This window comes from Panthera uncia, chromosome C2, assembly GCF_023721935.1.
Source record: "Panthera uncia isolate 11264 chromosome C2, Puncia_PCG_1.0, whole genome shotgun sequence".
In the NCBI taxonomy this organism is placed as follows: Eukaryota; Metazoa; Chordata; class Mammalia; order Carnivora; family Felidae; genus Panthera; species Panthera uncia.
Window position 1 is genome coordinate 96,025,213 of NC_064810.1, and position 21,429 is coordinate 96,046,641.

Sequence of the window (21,429 nt, forward strand, 5' to 3'; positions counted from 1 at the left end):
TGAAATAACCATTTGCTTAATTTCTACCTTGTTTTCAGTGGCTATGTTAGCATAGTGTTGACACAGCCTGCATCTTCCCCAAATAAAAATCTGCTTTTGAGAATAATGCATCCTTTTTACCTTTTATCTAAAATTTATCTTTTTTCTTAATATTAGGCAAATACATTTAATAATGTTAGGTATCTAGACATATAGATATTATATGTTTGAAAAACTGAACATATCTGAGCCGTGTTTTCCATATTTATTTTCCCATATTCAGTTTGCAACTAGAAAATCTGCACGATTTTCATATAAAAATTTGCACCATTAAAAAAATCAATAAAGGTATATCCTTATAGAATTTTAGAAACCTGGCGGAGTATTCAGGATAGACTTTGAAATGGTTAGATTCTAACACTCTCTATTTTCTAGAACTCACTTATAGTCACAAAATGAACTATTATCCTGAAATTGCTCTCATTTCCTCAACACTAATTCTTCTTAATGTTATCAGTATTCCCAAATTGTTTCCACTGAAGCGGCTACATGCCATTATTTCTACCTTAAACAGATATGATTGTTAATCGGCAGTACATTTGTGAAGTAAATTGAAAGTCATCTACAGATTTATCAAATAATAATAGGAACTTTGCCACAGAAGAATAATTTAGGTAGAGTGCTTCTACAAGGCTTTTGAAAATAGAAAATGAAAAGGTTAGTTCTAGGCCTATGAACCAAAAGAGTATTCCATAAGGGGTTCTAATGAATTCTTGATGAAAAATTAAAAACAAGCTCATAAATAGAATCCTAAGCATGATGCCACATAGAGTAATTAATAACTATGCTGCTCTAACTAAATATATGCATCCAGCTCTGTGCAGGAGGAATTTTCCTTGTTTGGTGTATGTGTCCACTGGGTTATTAAGAAAGATAAGTTTATGTAACTGGAGTATTATAACATCTTTGTAAATTTATTTGGAGTAACAAATTAAGTCTATCTAGCTTTAAAAACCCAGTTTTATCGAAATAATGAATGGAGGAAAAGGAACTAAATGTAATGGATCATCTTGCCTTTCCTATCTCATTTAATACTCCACCCAAACCAGTAAGGATACCATAGGATTATGTCCATTTTATATTTGAGAGAGTGAAAGTGCTGGAAATTGGTATCAGGACTGCCTACCTCTCCAACATCCTTATGCTTCCCACAGGGTGAGCCACTGAAGATATTTTTTCTCTGGTGTTTGTTGTCACATTTTCCTAATTAGGTGTTCTCTTATATGTTAGGAGGAGCTAACCTGGTCTCATGTGGAGGTTCTGGCTATGTCAGGTTCTGGGACACATTTAAGAAGCAACTTCTGGCTGAATTTTTGGCTCATGGTGGAGTTGGATCCATTATAATGTCTACTGATAAGTCAAACCAATACCTTGCCACAGGAGATCTGGATGGACAGTTGAAAATCTGGAATATAGAAGTAAATTGAAAGAATTCTCATGCTTATTATTTTCGATTGCCTTTGACAGCAGACAACTACGAGTTCGGTTTTGTCTGTGTCCTGGGTAAGGGAAGACACGATCAGCCTGAGTATTTTAATGGAAACATTTACATGCTTTAAGCAGAGAAATTTCTTCCATGATGTTTGGAGAAAACTAGATTTTTCTCAATATTGAAAATCTTCTGCTAATATGTAGTCAAGTCAGTCACCGAATTCAGAAACGCGGTATTGTCAGGTACTGCAGCATTGTTTGAGCATAAATAATTAGGATGTACCTTATTTGAAATGAGATTGTAAACCTCATTTAGAAAGAGTACTGGCCCTTCATCCAACATTATTGTCCTCTTGAATTGGTTTGGGAGTTTTCTGTCACTGATAAACTGCTCAATTTTCTAATAACATTATAAAATCGTACAATCGCATAAAATTGTACAATTGTACAATACACATCTATATACACATGATAAAGTTCATCTCTATCAAATAACTGACTTCCCTGTTCACTTTTTCTTCTTGTCATTCTTCCCCTCCCCCTCTTCCTTTCTTTCAACGTCTCGAGTTACGCAAATCGGTTAGAAACTTTTTTTTTGAAACTTAATACCATTTTTCTGAACTCTGTTATCATGAACTATTCTTTTGCATTTGGAGAATAGATTATTATTCCCAAATGTCCTTTTTTTTCATTTCCGTATCAGATGTTTTAAGAAAAAAAGTGTTATGTCACTGGAAGAATTTAATATTTGGACTTTTTAGAATGCTGGCATTTCTTTTTATTCAGGAGTACTGTCTTAATTCCAGTAAGAGCAAAGTCACACAGGCCCCAACTCTGATAAGATCATTCCGACCTCATGAAGCCCGGATAAGTTCCTTAGAGATGTGTAAGCCGGGCGGCCGCCTACTGATTATCTCCTCCTCTGCAGACTGCAGCATTTGTGTGACTGACGTCTTCGGTGCTCCTGTCTGGATCTTTGGTCAGGTAGAAATATTGCTTCTTTGTTATTCTAGTATTTACGTGACATGTAGTATGAAGTTGGGCTGATTTCTATTTGAATCTCATCGGCTGTTAATATTCATTAGCCATGAAAGAACTGACTTCCATTTCTAGAGCTGTAGCTCCAGGCGTCTCTTGTCCTGTTTACCAGTAACCATGACAGTTCCATCAAGTGGAAGACTCTGGAGACATGGAAAGATGGTGGCTGTATACAGCTCAAAATGTTCCAGGATTGCTGAGAAGTTTCTCCTCTAAAATAAATGAAGTTCTTCCATTTCAATGCTTAGTAAAAATACAATGTAGAAAAAATTACCATGTTGTTCTTAAACAGATAGAGGACAATGTCAATTAATAATCAAGATAATAATGAAATATGGAAAATTTTAGAAAAAAACAAACCTTCCTATTCTATGTCTGATTTACTCCTGTCAAAATAACAATAGCTAACATTTGCTGAGTTTTTCCTATGTGAGTGAGGTCTTGTTCTAGGTCTCCCATGAATTATCTCATGTAATTATAATTGCTCATCCAGTGAGGGAGGAGCTCTCATGATTCCCATTTTACAAATGGGAAAACAGGTACAGAGTTTCAATAAATCTCCTGAGCTCACAGAGGCTAATAAGTAGTAGAGTTTGGCTTTTAACTCAAGCTGGCTCATTTCAGAGCTCATGGTTTTAACCTCTTCCTCCTATGAAACTAAGTTCTCATGTATACCTGCCTATTAAGAGAAATGGAAGTTGGGGGGATGGTAGAAAGGAAATATTAATTGTCTCACATTTCTTTTATCTTTTCCATTTATTTTCATGGGAACTCTGTTCCTGTTTTCTTTGTGATTTGGGGTACAAAATTACAGACCTGGTTTTTTTTTTTAATTTTTTTAAATGTTTATTTATTTTTGACAGAGAGAGAGAGAGACAGAGAGAGACAGAGCATGAGTGGGGGAGGGGCAGAGAGAGAGAGACACACACACAGACTCCAAAGCAGGCTCCAGGTTCTGAGCTGTCAGCACAGAGCCCAATGCAGGGCTCAAACTCACAGACCGTGAGATCATGACCTGAGCTGAAGTCAGACGCTCAACCAACTGAGCTGCCCAGGCGCCCCAGACCTGTTCAACCAGTACTATTGAAGCATGGTGACGTGAGGTCAGGCTGAAACCTTTATTTCTGTCTGGCTCACTGGCTGGGTTCTATCCTGTAGCCCCCATTGCCACTCATGCCATGAGAACACAGCAACTATCTTCATGCTGGAAGACAAAATATGTTGTTGCTCTGTTTTTGAATCAGTTTGATGATGTCAACCTGTCCCAAAAGAATTTTATCCAACCCTATGGGACACAAAGGGTGATGGTAAATCAGAAAATAATCTGGGATGGTGGGCCCATATTTGGCTGGGTAATATGGGAGCCCCAAGGTAACACTCAAGAGCTGTATAGTGTCTTCTGCCCTGTACCCAAGGCAAGTGCTAGACTTTCCCCAGTCAGGAAAAAGAGCATCTGAGTGGGAACTCAAATGGGTATGTGTGTAGGTGTGTGGTAAGTGAGACAGAGGAGCACAGCTGGCATTCTGAGCACAAAATGAGTTGGAAAGATGCTTCTGTAAGTGAGGAAGTTAATGCAGTGCTGAATTGCTGTATGCCATGCCTCATGGGCTCCGGAGAGATGAGGTAGAGGTTAGAACAACAGGTAAAGAAACAAAGCCTCATCAAGTGGCTGGTACCTGGAGTGTGATTTCTTTAGATGGGGCTGAAGCAAGAAATAGCCCCATTCTAGGTGTGGGTGCCATATTGTGCCCACCAAACAGAATCTGTGGCTAAATTTTATTTTGGTGAAGAAGCATGTGCTAGTAAAATTGTTCACTTTTATGCCTTTGATTTTTGTCCTTAGCTGTTTTATAAAGTCTTTGTATTTTGAAGGATTTTAGCCTCAAAAAGCCCGTGTAAAAATAGTTCGGTATTTTCCTTATGTTCAAGACAGGAAAAAGAGCCACCAGAGCTGGGATAGTCCTAGAAAGTAAAGGCTGGCAGACTTGGGGACAGCTGGATTTCCTGGTCTCTTCTGCTTGAAGGTTTTTTTTTTTTTTTTTTGTCATTGTTGTTTTTGTGTTTTATTTTGTTTTGTTTTCCCTTGAGAGCTCACTTTGATCAAGCTGTCTTGAATATAGGTGCCGCTAGTCCCAAGGGGAAAGGGTAGGGTGAGAAGAAAAGAGAGGAGTGGGGGAGGGAAGACAATAAATTAGTTGACACTGGAAAATAGCAGTTTTGAATGTCTTTCTCATGGTGTGTAAGAAGAGGCACTCTTTTGGAGAAAGAACAGAAGGATATGGAAGGCAGATGGTAATGCATAGATAAGAAGGAGAAGAGACCCAATTAGTCAACATACTATGATTAGAACAGTTTTTGCTAAACAAACTTGATGTGTACAGTGTCATGACTTTTGCCTTACATTTGAATGTTACATTTGTGTTTCAGTTTAATTAATTCTGGCCTAGCAGTTCTAAAAATAGGAACAAAAACAACAATGTACTTTAATTTCCCGCATTAAGACTTAATTTTCCAGTCACATGCAGTCTGATTAAAATATTTAAAATTTAGTGCCGGGTGATTGAATATATATCATGGATGAAGTTATTATTTTCAGAAGTGTAAATAACTTTTATAACGTACCTATGGATCCGTGGTTGGTTTTCAAGTTCGATTTTGGAAAGTAAAGGTGTGGTATGTCTATTTCTAGCACTGGAAAACGGGGTGGGGATGACATTTTTGTGGAGATACACTCGTCCCAGGTGACTGTCAGATGATTGTATTATCGAAAGAAATTAGGTATCACATGCATGCCTTTGGTGCCCCTCTTTGCACACTAACAACCGTGGTATTGGGCAGAATGTGCTCATTGGCACCTCTCCTCCTGGTCCTGTGGGGGCCAGTGATTTCGGTTGTGCCTATTCACCCAGTGTTTAAAATTTGACTTCGTTGCTCATTTTTTTTTTTAATGTTTATTTATTTTTGAGACAGAGAGAGACAGAGCATGAACAGGGGAGGGGCAGAGAGAGAGGGAGACACAGAATCGGAAGCAGGCTCCAGGCTCCAAGCCATCAGCCCAGAGCCCGACGTGGGGCTCGAACCCACGGACCGCGCGAGATCGTGACCTGAGCTAAAGTCGGACGCTCAACCGACTGAGCCACCCAGGCGCCCCATTGCTCATTTTTTTAAGTTTATTTATTTTGAGAGAGAGAGGGAATGTACATGAATGGGGGAGGGGCAGAGAGAGAGAGTGAAGGACAGAATCCCAAGCATGGGGCTCGATTTCATAAACTTGTGAGATCATGACCTGAGCTGCAATTAAGAGTCGGATGCTTAACCAACTGAGGCCCCCGGATGCCCAACTTGGTTGCTCGTATTTAAACAATTAAAAATTTCATACCAGATCCAGATTTCTTGCTTCTCTTGAAAAAGAACATGTCAGTCCCTGAGAGTAACTCTAAAATGGGTTCTCTCTAATTCACTGTCGTCCCACTTTTCCCATTGATGATGAGCACTGGGGCTGAACTTCATTTGCTACTTATCACCTTATATGAGGTTTGATTCATTCATTGGCATTATCTTCCCGGCCCCTGTAGCCATTTTACTATGCAATATCTGCTGACAAGTTATCAGTTTATAGGCCACACAGATATCCTGGGGATGCCTAATTCCCTCATATCACACATATCATGCATTCCCGTGTATATAATAGGAATTGACACAAGACAAGGAAATTGATTCTGTTTTTCAAATATAAAATAGAATGTCAATGAGAGCTTCTGCTAGGTGGAAACGTATTAAGACTTATAGCCAAATTTCGTGAAAACTAGCATGTAACATATTTTCTGGAAGGAAATGCTCAATAATTTGATTGGTTTTTGAGATATTTTTAGGAAGATGCAAAGAAAGCAGTTGTATGAAAAATTAACTGGTAATTTTTTGGTAAAAGTTTTGTTTTTCTTTTTGGTAAGCATACATCTTGCTATTCAAGAATGTAAAGTGGGAATTTCAGTTTTTTTGTAGTTCATTATCTTTTCAGAGAATGTTTGTTTCTTACAACTTAGTCCTGTCTACATTTATTAAGGTTACGTGTAACAAATATCATATGATTTCACTCATATGTGGAATTTAAGAAATAAAACATGAACATAGGAGAAGGGAAGGAAAAATAAGATAAAAACAGAGAGGAAGGCAAACCATAAGAGACTTAAAACAGAGAACAAACCGAGGGTTGTTGGAGAGGTATTGGGTTGGGGGATGGGCTAACTGGGTGACGGGCATTAAGGAGGGCACTTGTTAGGATGAGCACTGGGTATTATATGCAGGAGATGAATCACTGGGTTCTACTCCTGAAACCAATACTACATTGTATGTTAACTAGCTTGAATTTAAATAAATAAATTTAAAAAATAAAGTTACATATATATGCCTCATCTCCCTTATAAAACTGTAATGACTTTGAAAAACCACGCTTCATTATTTTTTTGTGTGTGTACCCAGGACTTCAGTTAATAAGTGTAGCACATAAATGTTCAAGAAAAATAAATGTCATAAAAATAAAATAATGGTCTGTTTTTTCAGGAAAAGCACTGGCAAATTGAAAACAGTTTTTCCCTTCCTAAAAGGGATACTAATGTAATGAAAAGTGAGAGTCAAGAAGAAAGCATAAGAGAAATTCCTTTACTTTCTAAGGAAGAATCATGTTTAGACCTACCAGAACGTTCTCTACTTGACAAGAAAAACAAAGATGACTCCACATACAAGTAAGTAATTTTAAGTGTCACCTGGATGCCAACTGGAGTCTAGATAAGACCTAAGTAAGATTGACCCAAACTTCCTTCTGTTCTACATGGAATATCCAATGACTGCTTCAAGGATGTGTGTGGTGGGGGGAGAATTTATATTTTCAGGATTATAGCTGGTTTGATTTCTTGTCTCCATTTCTATTCAGGATCTTCTAGTCTTCTGTTTCTGCTCCATCATCAATCTAATTGTGGAAATTAGCCCTTTTCCCCAAAAATGATACACTGTATGTGTGTATGTATGTACGTATCTATCTCAAAATGTATGTCAGATTTGCTTCTGGTTTTGGTAACATGTACAGGGGTTTATATGACAGAGGTTCGAAGAGCTTACCTTTGAGTCTTAGATATGACTCTCCTTTTAACTCTTGCCTTTTCTTCATTTGTTCAGCCTTTTCTTCTCTTCACCCCGCTCTGCTAGATCCCATTCTTACACATTCCTCTTACTCTCTAATGCCAGGGAGTTTTACTGATTTCTTTTGTCTCCTACACTGTTGCTAACCCATGCCTTCATAATTCCATCTTTCAGACTCAAAAACTATTGTTTTCGAAAGGCTGATTTTATTCATTGTATTTTCTTTGATACAGATGAAAGCAAAATTTTTACCATGTGCATATTACCTTTGGGGGGTTTATAAAAAAACTGCACAGAAAGTATAGAAAGTACATTCTCTACTCCCATCCCACATTAGTGTGGTTTATCTGTTACAACTTAGGCACCAATATTGATACTTTATGATTAGTAAAGTACATAGTTTGCATTAAAGAGTTTGGGTGGGAGGTTCTTTAACGACTATTCTCAGGTACCTCTGCATTGCCTATTTCCAAATCAGCGCGTTCTCTGGCCAATCTCTTATGGCCTAGCCCCACTAACCGGGGTTACTTTCGGTAATACATATCCAGTGTTTTTCTGTTACAGTCTCTCACAATGGCAGGCCTCCCCACTTGCCCCACTTCTCCCGAGTCAACTTGAGCTTGGCCCATAGGAAGCTCACACCTTGTTGCCACACCCATGGCTCCCCGGCTGCCCCTTCTTTCCTTGTTCACATGGGTTGCTTCAGCCGCAGCTTTTTGCCTGTAGACTTTGCAGGTATTAATGAGCCACTGATCCATTCCGTCTCTCTAATGGTTACCCCAGAGGGCATACACTAGACTTTTTGACTGGTCCATGGGAGGTGAAATTGGAACTGAAGGGGAAGCTTCCCTCCTGCCCCAGGGGAGCTGGACTCAGTGCAGCTCCTCTCTTTACGGCATCTTTGGTCTATTTATATCCTAGAGTGGTGGCTGGCCTGGGTATCAGCAGGTTGGTTTCAGAGCTATCTCCTGGTTCTGCCCCAGGAATCTATCACCTCACTCTGGAAGATGAGAATACTTTTTGCCTCTTAACTAATTAATTATTTTGCTTTCAGACTTTTTGGACCTCGGTGGACAGGGAGAGAGAAGGGGGAAAAAATCCCCTTAAACATCCTGTTACACTAAATTACACTTTGGTATTTGTTCTTCCATTTCCTTGAATTATGGTTTGCTGAAATGTCAAGTGGCATTTTACTTTCAGGCAGAAGGATCTTTTCAATTTAGAAATATAGCATGACCAATCCTGTACAATAATAGAATGCTGGAAATAGAAAGATTTTAGACACGATAAAAATGCCCTCACCCAGCCACCCAACACAATTTTACAGATAAGGAAATAAAGTTACCCCAGGGTAACACAGATAGATCATTGTTTCTCTTCCTGTCACACTCCTAGCAGAGTGAAGGCAACTGTTAGAACACATTCTTTTTTAAGAGTATTTCAGCTAATATTCGGATTTTCCATTCCTATTGACACACTCAATTCTTCTTTTTTCCTTAATTCAAGTTTTCCTTAGAAGTTGTCAGCAGTAAAAAGCAGAGCTACCTCTATTCTACTTCATCTTTTCAAATGACAGTATGTAAAAAATACCCGTGATTTTTAAAATTTCTGCTCTAAGTCAGATGACTTGATTCAAACAAGTTTAAGACTTTATTGTAAGGAGATAGTACAGAATAAAGTCATTTTGGAGCTCTTGAACTAATTGAAAGAAAAGGGCTAAAAACATATCCTCAGAATTGGCAGGTGTCCTTCACTTCTCCCAAGAGCACAACCAGGGATCCTCCATGGAAAACATACAAGTGCAATGTAATTGGCAAGTGGAAAATGTCTTCATTCCTCAAAAGATTAGTAAATGCAAGGAGGGAATCATGCCAGTTCTTATCCATATGCAAAACTATTTTTTTTAAAATATGTGAGAGAATTTACGAGAACTAAGGAGAGAAAGAGCACATCCAGTGAGTCCGTAGGCAGGTGGGGGTATGTTCAGATGGAGGGGAAACGGTAAGAAAAATGGAGATGCGAAAAGGAAAAGCCAATAGAAAATGGGAGAAGCAGGAAAAATAAAGGGAAACATCAGATGCTTTAAAGCTACATTCTCAGCTTAACTCTTAAGATCCTGTCTCCAGGAGAAAAATCTTAGCATATATTATCTTCTGGTTTATGCATAAATAACAGATTTCCATAACACTTAAGGTATTGTATAATATTATGTGTGAGAAGTAGGTAGGTGGTAAAATGTCATTTTCAATTTAAGTCCTGGGGAGATAAAGATGAATATAGAATTTAAGAGACTAATAGAAATTCCTAATGTTAACAGTTAATGCAGAGAAATGGAATTTTTCTTTCCTTAGATTCAGAAAAGAAAGAAAGAAAGAAAGAAAGAAAGAAAAGAAAGAAAGAAAGAAAGAAAGAAATGAAAGGATAAAATAGGGAACAAAAACCACAGCAGACATGCATTTTTTCTTAATTAACGCATGTTTGGTTTCTGTACCCACACAGAATATTCTTACCTAGAAAAGTTATAGACAAAATGAAGAATTCAGACAATATGACTTTAGAATATTTCTTTATTACAAAAATAATGCATGTCCTTTAGGAGAAATTTTGGATGCACAAATAAGCACCAAGGAAAAAGATAAAAAATTACCTGTAACAAAACTGTTGCTGGCACTTAGGCATTTCTAGCTCCAGGCATGTAAACAAACAAATAAAGGCACATTTTATGAAACTGGAGTCTAGCATACCTAGCTTATAACCTGCTTTATCATTCAAAAAATCCACAGTGAAGGGGCCCTGGGGTGGGTCAGTTGGTTGAGCATCGAACTTCGGCTCAGGTCATGAGCTCATGACTCATGAGTTCGAGCCCCACATCAGGCTCTGTGCTGACAGTGTGGAGCCTGGAGCCTGCTTCGGATTCTGTCTCTCTGCTGTCTCTGCCCCTCCCCTGCTCATGCTCTCTCTCAAATAGGAATAAACATTTTAAAAAAGTTGTTTTAAATAATAAAAAAAAAATCCACAGTGATTACATTTCTGTATGAATTAATAGGAGCGTCCACAGACATCAACATTTGCAATGACTCCCTAGGAACTTATTATCTAGTTTTGTAACCATTTTCTTTCTTTCTTTTTTTTTTTCCGAACACTTAGATTGTTAACAAACTTTAACCAGGGAAACATTTCTTCAAACACTTTGATGCATACGTGTTAGAATACCCAACTGAATTCATCATTAGAATAAATTCTTTGAAGTGAAGTTGCTGAGACCAAAGTTGCAAAGGGCTTTGGGTCCTCTTGCTAAATGGCTGTTCTGAGCCATGTGGGTTCCTCCAGGAGCAGTGTAGACGGTGTATAGTAACTGCCGCCTGTGAACTAACACTGCGTGTGGTCATTGTCTTAAACCTGTTGCCATGAGATCTCATCATTGGTTTAAATTGAATGTTTTGATTATTTGTGAGAGTGAACTTTTTTCCCCACATGTCTATTAACCTTTAATAATTTAATAATGAGTTTGTAAGAGGTATTAGACATCCACTAGACTGATTCCTAACACATCCTTAAGAGAAGCACATCCTAGACTCTTTCTGAATAATTTCTGTGGGATGCACTCACCATCTTAAAGATGGCCTTCTCTGTTTTTTTAAAGTTTTTGTTTTTTTTGAGATATTGCCTCATGCTGGTCAGAGTAGCTAAAAGGAACAAATCAGGAGACTATAGATGCTGGCGAGGATATGGAGAAATGGGAACCCTCTTGCACTGTTGGTAGGAATGCAAACTGGGGCAGCCACTGTGGAAAACAGTATGGAGATTCCTCAAAAAAATTAAAAATAGAACTACCCTATGACCCAGCAATAACACTGCTAGGGATCTACCCAAAGGATACAGGAGTGCTGATGTATAGGGGCACTTGTACCCCAATGTTTATAGCAGCACTTTCAACAATAGCCAAATTATGGAAAGAGCCCAAATGTCCATCAACTGATGAATGGGTAAAGAAGTTGTGGTTTATATACATAATGGAATACTACCTGGCAATGAGAAAGAATGAAAGCTGGCCATTTGCAGCAACGTGATGGAACTGGAGGGTACTATGCTAAGTGAAATAAGTCAGTCAGAGAAGGACAGATATCATATGTTTTCACTCATATGTGGATCTTGAGAAACTTTACAGAAGACCATGGGGGAAGGAAAGGGGGGGGAAAGTTACAGAGAGGGAGGGAGGCAAATCATAAGAGACTCTTAAGGACTGAGAACAAATCAAGGGTAGATGGGGGTGGGGGAGAGGGGAAAGTGGGTAATGGGCAGGGAGGAGGGCACTTGTTGGGATGAGCACTGAGTGTTGTATGGAAACCAAATTGACAATAAATTGTATTTAAAAAAATAAAGTTTTTTTAAGGTTATTTATTTTGAGAGAGACAGTAAATGGGGGAGGGGTACACAGAGAGAGAGGGAGACAGAATCCACAGAGCCCGATGCGGGGCTCGAATCCACAAAACTGAGATATGACCTGAGCCAAATCCAAGAGCCAGATGCTTAACTGACTGAGCCATCCAGGCACCCCTGGCCTTCTCTGTTTTTGAACCACTCTTTATTATAGAATGATTCTAATGTTAAGTCAAATCTATTAATTTGTAAAAAACTCTCTCTCTCCTTGATCTTCATTCTTACTCTAGGGCAACAAAAAGGAAGTCTGCCTTCTACTATTTGACACATTTCACTGGCTCCCATTAAAAAAGTTACTTATGGGGAAAGGGTTAATTATCAGAAACCAGGATAAAAGAATCAGATGGGAAATGAAACAAATTTCCGTTAATTTCTCCGTAAATTTCTATGAGACAGAAGGCACACTTGAAATTGATGTTTCTTAGACTTGAGAAAATATAATGATGTTCTAAATTCCTTCCTATGGTTAAGAGAGAATTGATATTTAATATTATTTATATGCTGTTGATTACCTAATTATCCTGCCAATTGATCTTATGTGAGAAATTAAATTAGAAAATTTATGGACAGCTATAAGACAAAATATACAAAACTTTTAAAGCTCATTTGAAATTAGGCCTTATATGACATAAAACACTTGGAGGATTGACAGTCTACTTTTGCCAACAATCTGTGGCAATAACTATCCTTTGCCCATGTATGACAAATGAAAGTCTACTCAGTTTTAAAATTTAAGTGATAAAAATACTACAACACCAAATTATAATTTTTGGAAGTGCCACATCTCCTTATTGTTTGTCTTATCATTTGATAGTTCCCAAGAGTATTAGAATTGTCCGTGAGGGGTGCTGGAACTCCTACTCTGAGTGGAAAATGTTTTATTATTCTTGTTTAAAGTGACAACAGTCGGTACTTATGGAGCTCCTACCATATTCCAGGCACAGTTCTACTGTCTTTATGTGTTTCACTCATTTAATTGTCACTGTGATCTTTGGCATGGTAACAGTTACAGTGCCCATTTCATGACTAGGAAAGAAGGCAGGAAGACATTGAGTGATCTGCCCAGTGTCCACCCATCAGTAAAAAGGTGAACCAGAGATCCCCAAGCAGGCATTCTGCCTCTAGAGACATTGCACTTAGCCGCCCTTCCATATTGCCTGTCCAAGAAGCATCATGTGTCAATAAGGAACAGTTATTGGATTCTGAGTTGAGTGATCAAATATTTTATCAAGTACGTGCTATGCTAAGCCACAACTCTAGTTGCTTTCACTTTCCTTCAATGCCTAGTAAGGCTCTTGGGGACTTGTCACATGTCATTCCTTCCTTCCATACCCTGAACCAAGAGACAGGAGATCAGTTAGAGCCTTTCTCATAGAATTGATGGCAAGGCTGCCAGAGCCCCTGGTAGGCGCCCTTTTGGCATCACCATGTAAGACTTTTTTGCAAAGTTTTAACTCTATCCAGGCTTTTTATTGCATTATTCTGCATTTTTGTCTTCTTCCAGTAGGAATATTGGAATTTTGAGAATATTCGTCTCTTTCCAAGTTTGTGTTTGCATTTTCATAGTAACCATCCCCCCAAATGTCAAATGTTTATGGAAAGGAAGCAGTATGTTGGGCTTTGAACATGACGTTGATTCTGCTGTCTCGTGGTTCATAGAACTGCCCTTTGGTTAGAGCTTTATCACTGTGGCTATGTTTCCTTGGCAGTCAATTCAGTAGTACAATTTGTTGTGAGTCCCAGGAGATTCTCTCCTAGTTTTTGCCGGCCCCTTTCCCTCTGTGGATTAAACTCTTTAGTGGAGATAGACAAAGTGATTTTAGTATCACTGGATGACAGCCAGGAAGCAAATGGCCTAAAAGTGGGAAAGAATTCAGAGTGTTTGGGGAAAATAAAGGTCTGGTATTATCTAGTGCCAAGATAGACCTCCTTATTTCTAGGCCTCCCTCAACATTTTGTACCTCACTTTGTAACAGTAATACTTTTCTGGGGGGAAAAATATTCCCGATGTGATAACTACAAGGTGTAACTGCACCACTCTTTACCCTTCCTGTGCCCACCACCAACTTCTTATTGTTACAAGTTCTCTTACTGAAAATGACTGTCTCTGGATACTCTCACAGTTTCCAAGCCCAGATAGTGGCTAAATAATATTTCCAAGCCCAGATAGTGGCTAAATATCCCTCTTATTCAAGAGGGACAGCACATTTTGAGGGAGCTATTACAGCGTACTTTGGGGAAAACATGCCACCTGCCTTTAGTCTTTTCGATGCCAAGGATTTCCTTTAAAAATCTATAATTTTCAAATAATTTATGTTGATACTTCACCCAATCAAGGAAACAGAGCTTAAATCCCATTGTCATCCCCCCCGTAAGCATAGGCTGTGCTTGGAAACTTGCTTCCAGAGAGTAGTATATGAAAAGGTAGAGAAAAGTAACTTTATAGGGCAGAAGCTTAGCAAACATAACCTTGGCCAATGATAAGGTTGACATCAGCAATAATGTCAGCTTGATAGCATGTACCCTTGATAAGATGTAGTGAGAATAGATAGCACTTCATCTCCATTGTCTTCCTCCCCACAACCCATAACCCCAATCTAACCATAGGAAAAACATCAGAGCAACACAAATTGAGGGACACTCTACAAAAAAGTCTGACAAGTATTCCTCAAAACTGTCAAGGTCATGAAAAACAAGGAAAGTCTGGGAAACTGCCATAGACCAGAGGAAGCTAAGGAGTCAGAAAGCTAAATATAATGTGATTTCTTAGGACTGAAAAAGGACATTAGGAAAAAAGTAGGAAAATCCTAATAAAATATTGAGTTTAGTTCATAGTAATGTACCAAATTGACTTCTTAATTGTGATAAATGGTAATATAAGATGTTAACAACAGGGAAATTGGGTGAAGGATATACCAGGTCTCCGTACTGTCTTCACAACTTTTCTGTAAATCTAAAATTACTCTAAAATGAAAAGTTTATTTCTGTATAAAAAAGCAATCAATAAATCGCTACGTAAAGCTGTATAAAGAGCACACAATATTAACTTTGAGATACATAGACTTAATTTCACTTGTATTGATATTTTAAACTCTTGAGTTTGGGAAATACCAGCCAAATAGAGCAGAGGATAAGGAAGGAAGTGAACAGTTATTGAATACTGTTATTTATTAGGCACATCGCTGAACAGCCATCCATCTCCTCTGCTTTAAAACCACAGTAAGAATCTCATTGTGTAGAGCAGGAAATTGAGGCTGAGAGTATAGGAAACATCTCGAGGTTCTGCAGCTACTCAGGAGGCAGCAGAACTGAGAATAAAAGCTAGGGGCTGGGAGGGCAGTAACCATGAGGGCTAACAGACACAAGGAGAGGAGGTGCAGGGAGAGGGCAGGCCGCAGGGCTCGCAGTAATTGTGTGAAAAATGGGTGTGTTTTCTGACCTGATGCCTCCAAGAGAAGAATAATGATTTTTGGCAACGCAACTTGTCACTATCAAGGTGAAGGTCCACACAGTGGATGCTAACTATATTTGAGACCGTTTCCTGTTTTCTGGCAGGAATTAGGGACAGCTAAATAATGATTACACTCCCGCTGTTTTACTGAGAAAAAATTTTCCATGCAGTCAAGTTAATCTAAACTTTTCCTATAGATTCATATGATAAGCCTCAAAACTACTGAACTTTTTTTGCATTTTGGATATCATAAGTGACGATTCACGCCTCACATTGAATAAGTTTTTGACACATACCACTGATTAGCCCATATAATTTGTATACAGGGCAAGAATAGTGTGTTTTTCTGTGAAATTTTCTTCTGGATAGTTTTTTCTCTGACCTGCCAGTTGCTATGGAAATCTTTGCTTAACTAGCCTCTTGGCCTTAACTTAGCTCTTACCCTTTTACATCATCACCTGGCTAGCAAACATTTTATTCAAAGATATGGCTTGATTAGTGTTAACAAATTTTGCCCCTTAGGTCCACAGTATAAAGATTTTTTTCTTTTCTTTTTTTTTTTTTTTTTGTCTAAGTAAGGTATGTATTTAAAGCCTGAAAGTACCTGTTCATCCTTTGTGGTTGATATTTTATTTCATCATGTGTTATTTTCTTCCAGTGTCAGACCATCAGAAGTCATAAATTTAGGTATAAAATATAAGGAAAGAAATATCTTGAAGAAAAAAACACATAACCATTACAAGGGAGAATTTATACAAAAATCATACAGTAAGTAATCACTGTTGACATATTTTTATAGTGTTGTTATTTTTATAGATTGGTATACATGCAACAAACAGCTACTCTATGTGCCAGGAATGCTGGTGTTTCTTCATAAAGGTAGGTAAAGTCCTGTGATCTCTATTTAACAAAGGAGAAAAGTGAGGCTCAGACACATCAGAGAGACTGTGACTTGTCCCAGGCTGCACAGCATACAAATGGCTGAAGTGTAAGGTCTAAGCCAGAAAACACACACACACAAAGTGCCCACTATAGTATCCAAAATAGAGTTGGCACAGAACGCTAATTCTGTCCCCTAAGTATTTAAGAGATGAAAATGAATAAAATATATTTTTGCCCTCAGGAAGCCCAAAGCTATACAGAACAATATTAGTTTGGTTGGGGCTAACCAGAAAAAGAATTATTTAAAAAGTAATTGAAACAAGAGTTGTTATCATACTGAAGGGTATTATTTAGAAGTGTAATGAGAATAATTTCGTAAAGCTCCACTATATGAAACTATTTCACTCACTATAAATCTTATTTCAACTTATGTCCAAGGGATAGACTTTGATAGAATAAATACGTTGATTTTAGAATTTCTACTGAAGTTTTGTTGCCAAAACCTACATTGTTATTTAATATTAAATGCACATTTATAAACAAATCTACTCCATAGGCTTTTTGTCAGGATTACATGAGATAATATGTATAAAGCATATTATACATACAACAGTACCTGGCATATTATAGAAACTTATACAATTTTATTACTAATGTTACTCTTATTATTATTGCTATTATGCCTTGGAGCGTGACCTTTGGAGTGAAACGTATTTGTGCTTATGTTGAAGGTCTGCCATTTACCAGCTATGTAAATTCCAGGCAAGTTATTAAAATATCTTGGGCTGCGATTTCCTCATCTGTCAGAAGGGTGAACTGATACTTTACAGGTTGTAAAGATGTCTCCCTTGGTTCGATATAACATATTGATTCTTAAAGTCTGTTCCCTGTGCAGCAGCATGAGCATCACCTGGAACTTACAAATGTACATTCTGGGGCCCCACCCCTACCCTAGTAAATCAGAAATGGGAGTGATATATACCACCTTATGTTTTTTTTTAATTTTTTTTAAGTTTATTTACTTATTTTGAGAGAGAGAGAACATGAGCAGGGTAGGGATAGAGAGATCAGCACGGAGACTGACGCAGAACTTGAATCCACGAACTGCAAGATCATGACCTGAGCTGAAATCAAGAGTCGGATGCTTAACCTACTGAGCCCCTAGCAGCTTATGTTTTTACAAGCTCTCCCGGTGATGGTGATGCCTGGCAAAATTTGAGAATTGCTGACCTAGCACATGACTTGTCCCATAGCAAGTGCTAAATATGTATTAGCTCACTTTTCTTAGGTGCTGAACCACCATGATGACAAAAGCACAGTTCCTACCTTTGCAGTGCTAACAATCAAACAAACATAAATTCACATCTCAAGCGAAGCACTTCCCATTTATCCTGTGAAGCAAAACGAAAACTTTTCCCATTGTCCGAGACTTTGCTTTAAGGCACAGGAATAAAAGACCTTTCCTTTCTGTTGTCTCATTGTGTGCATCTTAAATACAATGGCACAGCTCTGGTTTACATGTTAGCGAAATTAAAAAGTACTTGCACATTCAAAATTTTAGATACGTTGTTAAATGGTGAAAACAAGATTCCGTCCCGCAAAAGATGCAGTTTTCTGGCAGATAAAAGAAACTGGAGCTCTTCCAAAATGGCAGAATACACACTTTCAAGGGAACATAGCAAAAGAGTCCAAATAAAAAAATAAATGAAAGGGGGGCCTCAAGTTCCTTTTGGTCCCTTTGAATACAAGGACCATGGATTCATCGTGAACAGCTGTGTTTGCCGGCATCGCTGATCACTGCAGCTGTACCAGCTGAGTAACAGGAAGGTTACATTTTAAAAAGTTAACTTGGAAATATGCTAGCTCCTTCTGAGGAATTAATGATACTCTACTTTTTTCCTGCCCTCCCCTAAAACCCACTGTCGTCAAGGTGCATTCAGGTCATTAAGTATCGGAACCCTGAAAGAGCTGCCTGAAGTGACCAAACCAGCTTTTCTTTGGGACCCAGAGAAATATTTCAGGGAAGAGCCAAAGGAGGAGTGTTCCCAAATTCCAGAGCCTCCATTGCTCTCCGAAAGTAAGTCCTCAGCCACCACACCCCTCCATCATCTGTCCCCATTCAACTCAATCACTTCAAAAAACAAAGTAGGAAAGCGTGGAAGTAACGTGTTTGCCTTGTAGGTTGCAGTGAAAGGAAGCGTGGTTTGACTGCTAAGATTTATAGCTCAGCCGTTGATCTGTGCTCTCAAAAAGGGCAGCCAACAGGCTGGAATACATAAAAAGTGTATTTTTATTTTGTCAGTTTTCTGAAGTCAGTATGCCATGAATATGTATTTTGAGTCTGCCATGGATGAGAACCCCCTTCCCCAAATAATCTTCATTTTCAAAACTGATACCAGAGAAAGAGATATCCTAAGACCGCTTTCGAACCGAGTCTTTGACAATCTGGTTTTGTTCTTGGCATGTGGAACACTATAAATAGAGGCTACTTAAAGTGCATTGTGTTCGAGACTTCCAGCTGCAGTGTTGGGCTAATATCATGAGAGGACAAGAAAGCTCAGCTTAGAAAATATAAGTGAGTAATCTCCGGAGATTCAGAAACAAGATGTGCAAAAGAAGGCTCTGATTTTCAGACTGTTACAGGCTTCCAAGTTCCTAAGGATTTGAAGAAGAGTTTCGGTGCAGAAATCCTCCCCGCATAGAGGGGCCTTCCGGGAGTGCAGCCGGCACAACCTGAATCTTAGTGAGGCACTCAGAAAGCATATGGACCCGGCAGGGAACTCATTTAAAATAATTAATGAAAGTGCACATTTCCAACTTGTCACAGTCAGATGATCAGAACTATACTCAAACAATCTGAGATCTGTGGTCTCTAAATTTTTCAAATCTTCTGGGATGAGGGTTCAACATCATCCCTGAGAAATAATCACCCTTTAGGAGGGAGGAGGTTTTTGTTGTTGTTGTTGTTTTGTTTTTTATGTCCACGCTGGAGGAAGTTTAAGCTTCTTGTCTCTGCTTGGTTCCCTGTGGAAAAGGAGAGCAGCTGGTCAACACTTTTTTTTTTTTTAATTCTACTTGTGAGCAAGGGACAGCTGTCATTCCTCATTGCCATGGTTTCCAGTCTAATTGTTATCAGCTTCCTTTGCCTTTACTCAGAGTTTTTCTTTTCTAAACTTATAATCATTTATTTGGTCTCATGAGAGTCATCTAATGGCTTCTGCTCATTTCTTTTAAAACCATGAATCCATAAACTTTAGGGCTCTAAATAGCCATTTGTGCATCTGACAGAGCTTTCAATCTATCATCCTGCCTTTTTCCCCCCAGGATGATTCATCTTTTACAAATAAATATGGGGAGCATTTATCTTGTCCTTCTGAGTCACAGACAGATGAGAATCTGAGGAACAGACAGTAAGAAAAGATCCCCAGAGCCAGGACAAAGTGTAAAGACAGTAGAGACATAGAACATGAACACGGGAAGAAACCAAGATGGAGCAAGGGATCAGAATTGAGGCAAGGGAAATAGAAGACAGAGAGTATGCAGATGCTGGGGGACAAGAAAGTGGGAGAGGGCAGCAGTGAGGGCAGCAAACACCTGTCCTCAGCAGTGCGAGGTCCTGCTCCTGTGAGGAACCTTGTACATTCTGCAGCAGGCAGAATTCTCCTATGGGCAGGTGGATGTACGTGTGGGGAGCGGGGGCGGGGGGGGGGGGAAGTGGCTGGATGGACATACCCAAAATACTCTAATAAGTTTTCAAAGAAAATTTTTTCTCCTGGATTTCACAACATAAATTTTTTTCCTGTAATTTCCACACAGTTTTTTTTTAAAAGATCTTTTCATCCCTCTTTTTTATTTTCTTCTTCAGCTTTTCATCCTTTGCTCTCTTTTCAGTATTTCCACTTATTTGCCTTCCCTATGAGTGAATTTTTTTTTTTTAAGTTCCATCAACTAAAGGGAGAGGCAGATGCAGACTTTGAGGACAACAGAATGCATGACTTGTGACACCATATTCTGTGGAAGCATCCAGGGTGAAGCCAGATTAACTGTGGGGGCATAGGAAGGAATGCAGAGAGGTGGTCACATCTGAGCTGGGACTTAGGGGAAGCAGGAGTCCAAAGGGTGAAGGAGGAGAAGGGCAAGTCAAGATGAAGGAAACAATGTAAGGAAATTCATCAGGGATGAAGTAGGGCAGAAGTCCACATGATCCTAGGTTGACTGCGTTGGGTGACTTCAGATAGTGATACGTTGAGTTTGACACACATGAGTAGAGTTGAGTTTCGAATGTGTTGAATTTGAGGGGTACCTGGGTGGCTTAGTCAGTTAAGCATCTGACTTGGGCCCAGGTGATGATCTCGTGGTTTGTGGGTTCGAGTCCTGCATCGGGCTCTGTGGTGACAGCTCAGAGATTGAAGCCTGCTTCAGATTCTGTATCTTCCTCTCTCTGCCTGTCCCCCACTCATGCTCTGTCTCTTTCTCTGTCTCTCAAAAATAAATAAACATTTAAAAAAAAAAAGAAGGTGTTGAGTCTAAGCTACTGGTATGCTATTTAGAAATAAAGTTCTTGGGGCACCTAGGTGGCTCAGTCGGTTAAGCATCTGACTTCAGCTTAGGTCATGATCTCACAGTCCGTGAGTTCGAGCCCCGTGTCGGGCTCTGTGCTGACAGCTCAGAGCCTGGAGCCTGTTTCAGATTGTGTCTCCCTCTCTCTCTGCCCCTCCCCTGCTCATGCTCTGTCTCTCTCTGTCTCAAAAATAAATAAAAACATTAAATTTTTTTTAAAAGAAAGTTGTTGAGGACGATGGAGGATTGTAACATGCTTTGTATAATATTATAGAGTCTTCAACTAGCGGATATAGAGATAATGTTTGTTCATTTGTGTGTGTAGCCTTTTCTGTGGTAGATATTGAATGCCTTCTCTGTGCTGGCCTCTGTGCTAGAGGCTGGAGACAGAGTCAACCTGTAGAGGCCCAGCCTTCAATGATCTTGAAGACTAGTTGTCAAAATAGATAAGG

The 21,429-nt window shown here is 38.9% G+C and overlaps 1 protein-coding gene across 1 annotated transcript in view; it reads left to right on the forward strand.

Annotated features, from left to right (window-relative positions):
* Positions 1-21,429, forward strand: part of WDR49 (WD repeat domain 49) — a 145,813-nt gene that overhangs the window by 99,412 nt on the left and 24,972 nt on the right. Inside the window, exons 14-18 of the mRNA XM_049628591.1 lie at positions 1,270-1,457; positions 2,257-2,454; positions 7,069-7,250; positions 16,194-16,303; positions 18,348-18,494. Of these exons, the coding sequence (XP_049484548.1) occupies positions 1,270-1,457; positions 2,257-2,454; positions 7,069-7,250; positions 16,194-16,303; positions 18,348-18,494 (825 nt within the window). The remainder of the gene's footprint in view (positions 1-1,269; positions 1,458-2,256; positions 2,455-7,068; positions 7,251-16,193; positions 16,304-18,347; positions 18,495-21,429) is intronic.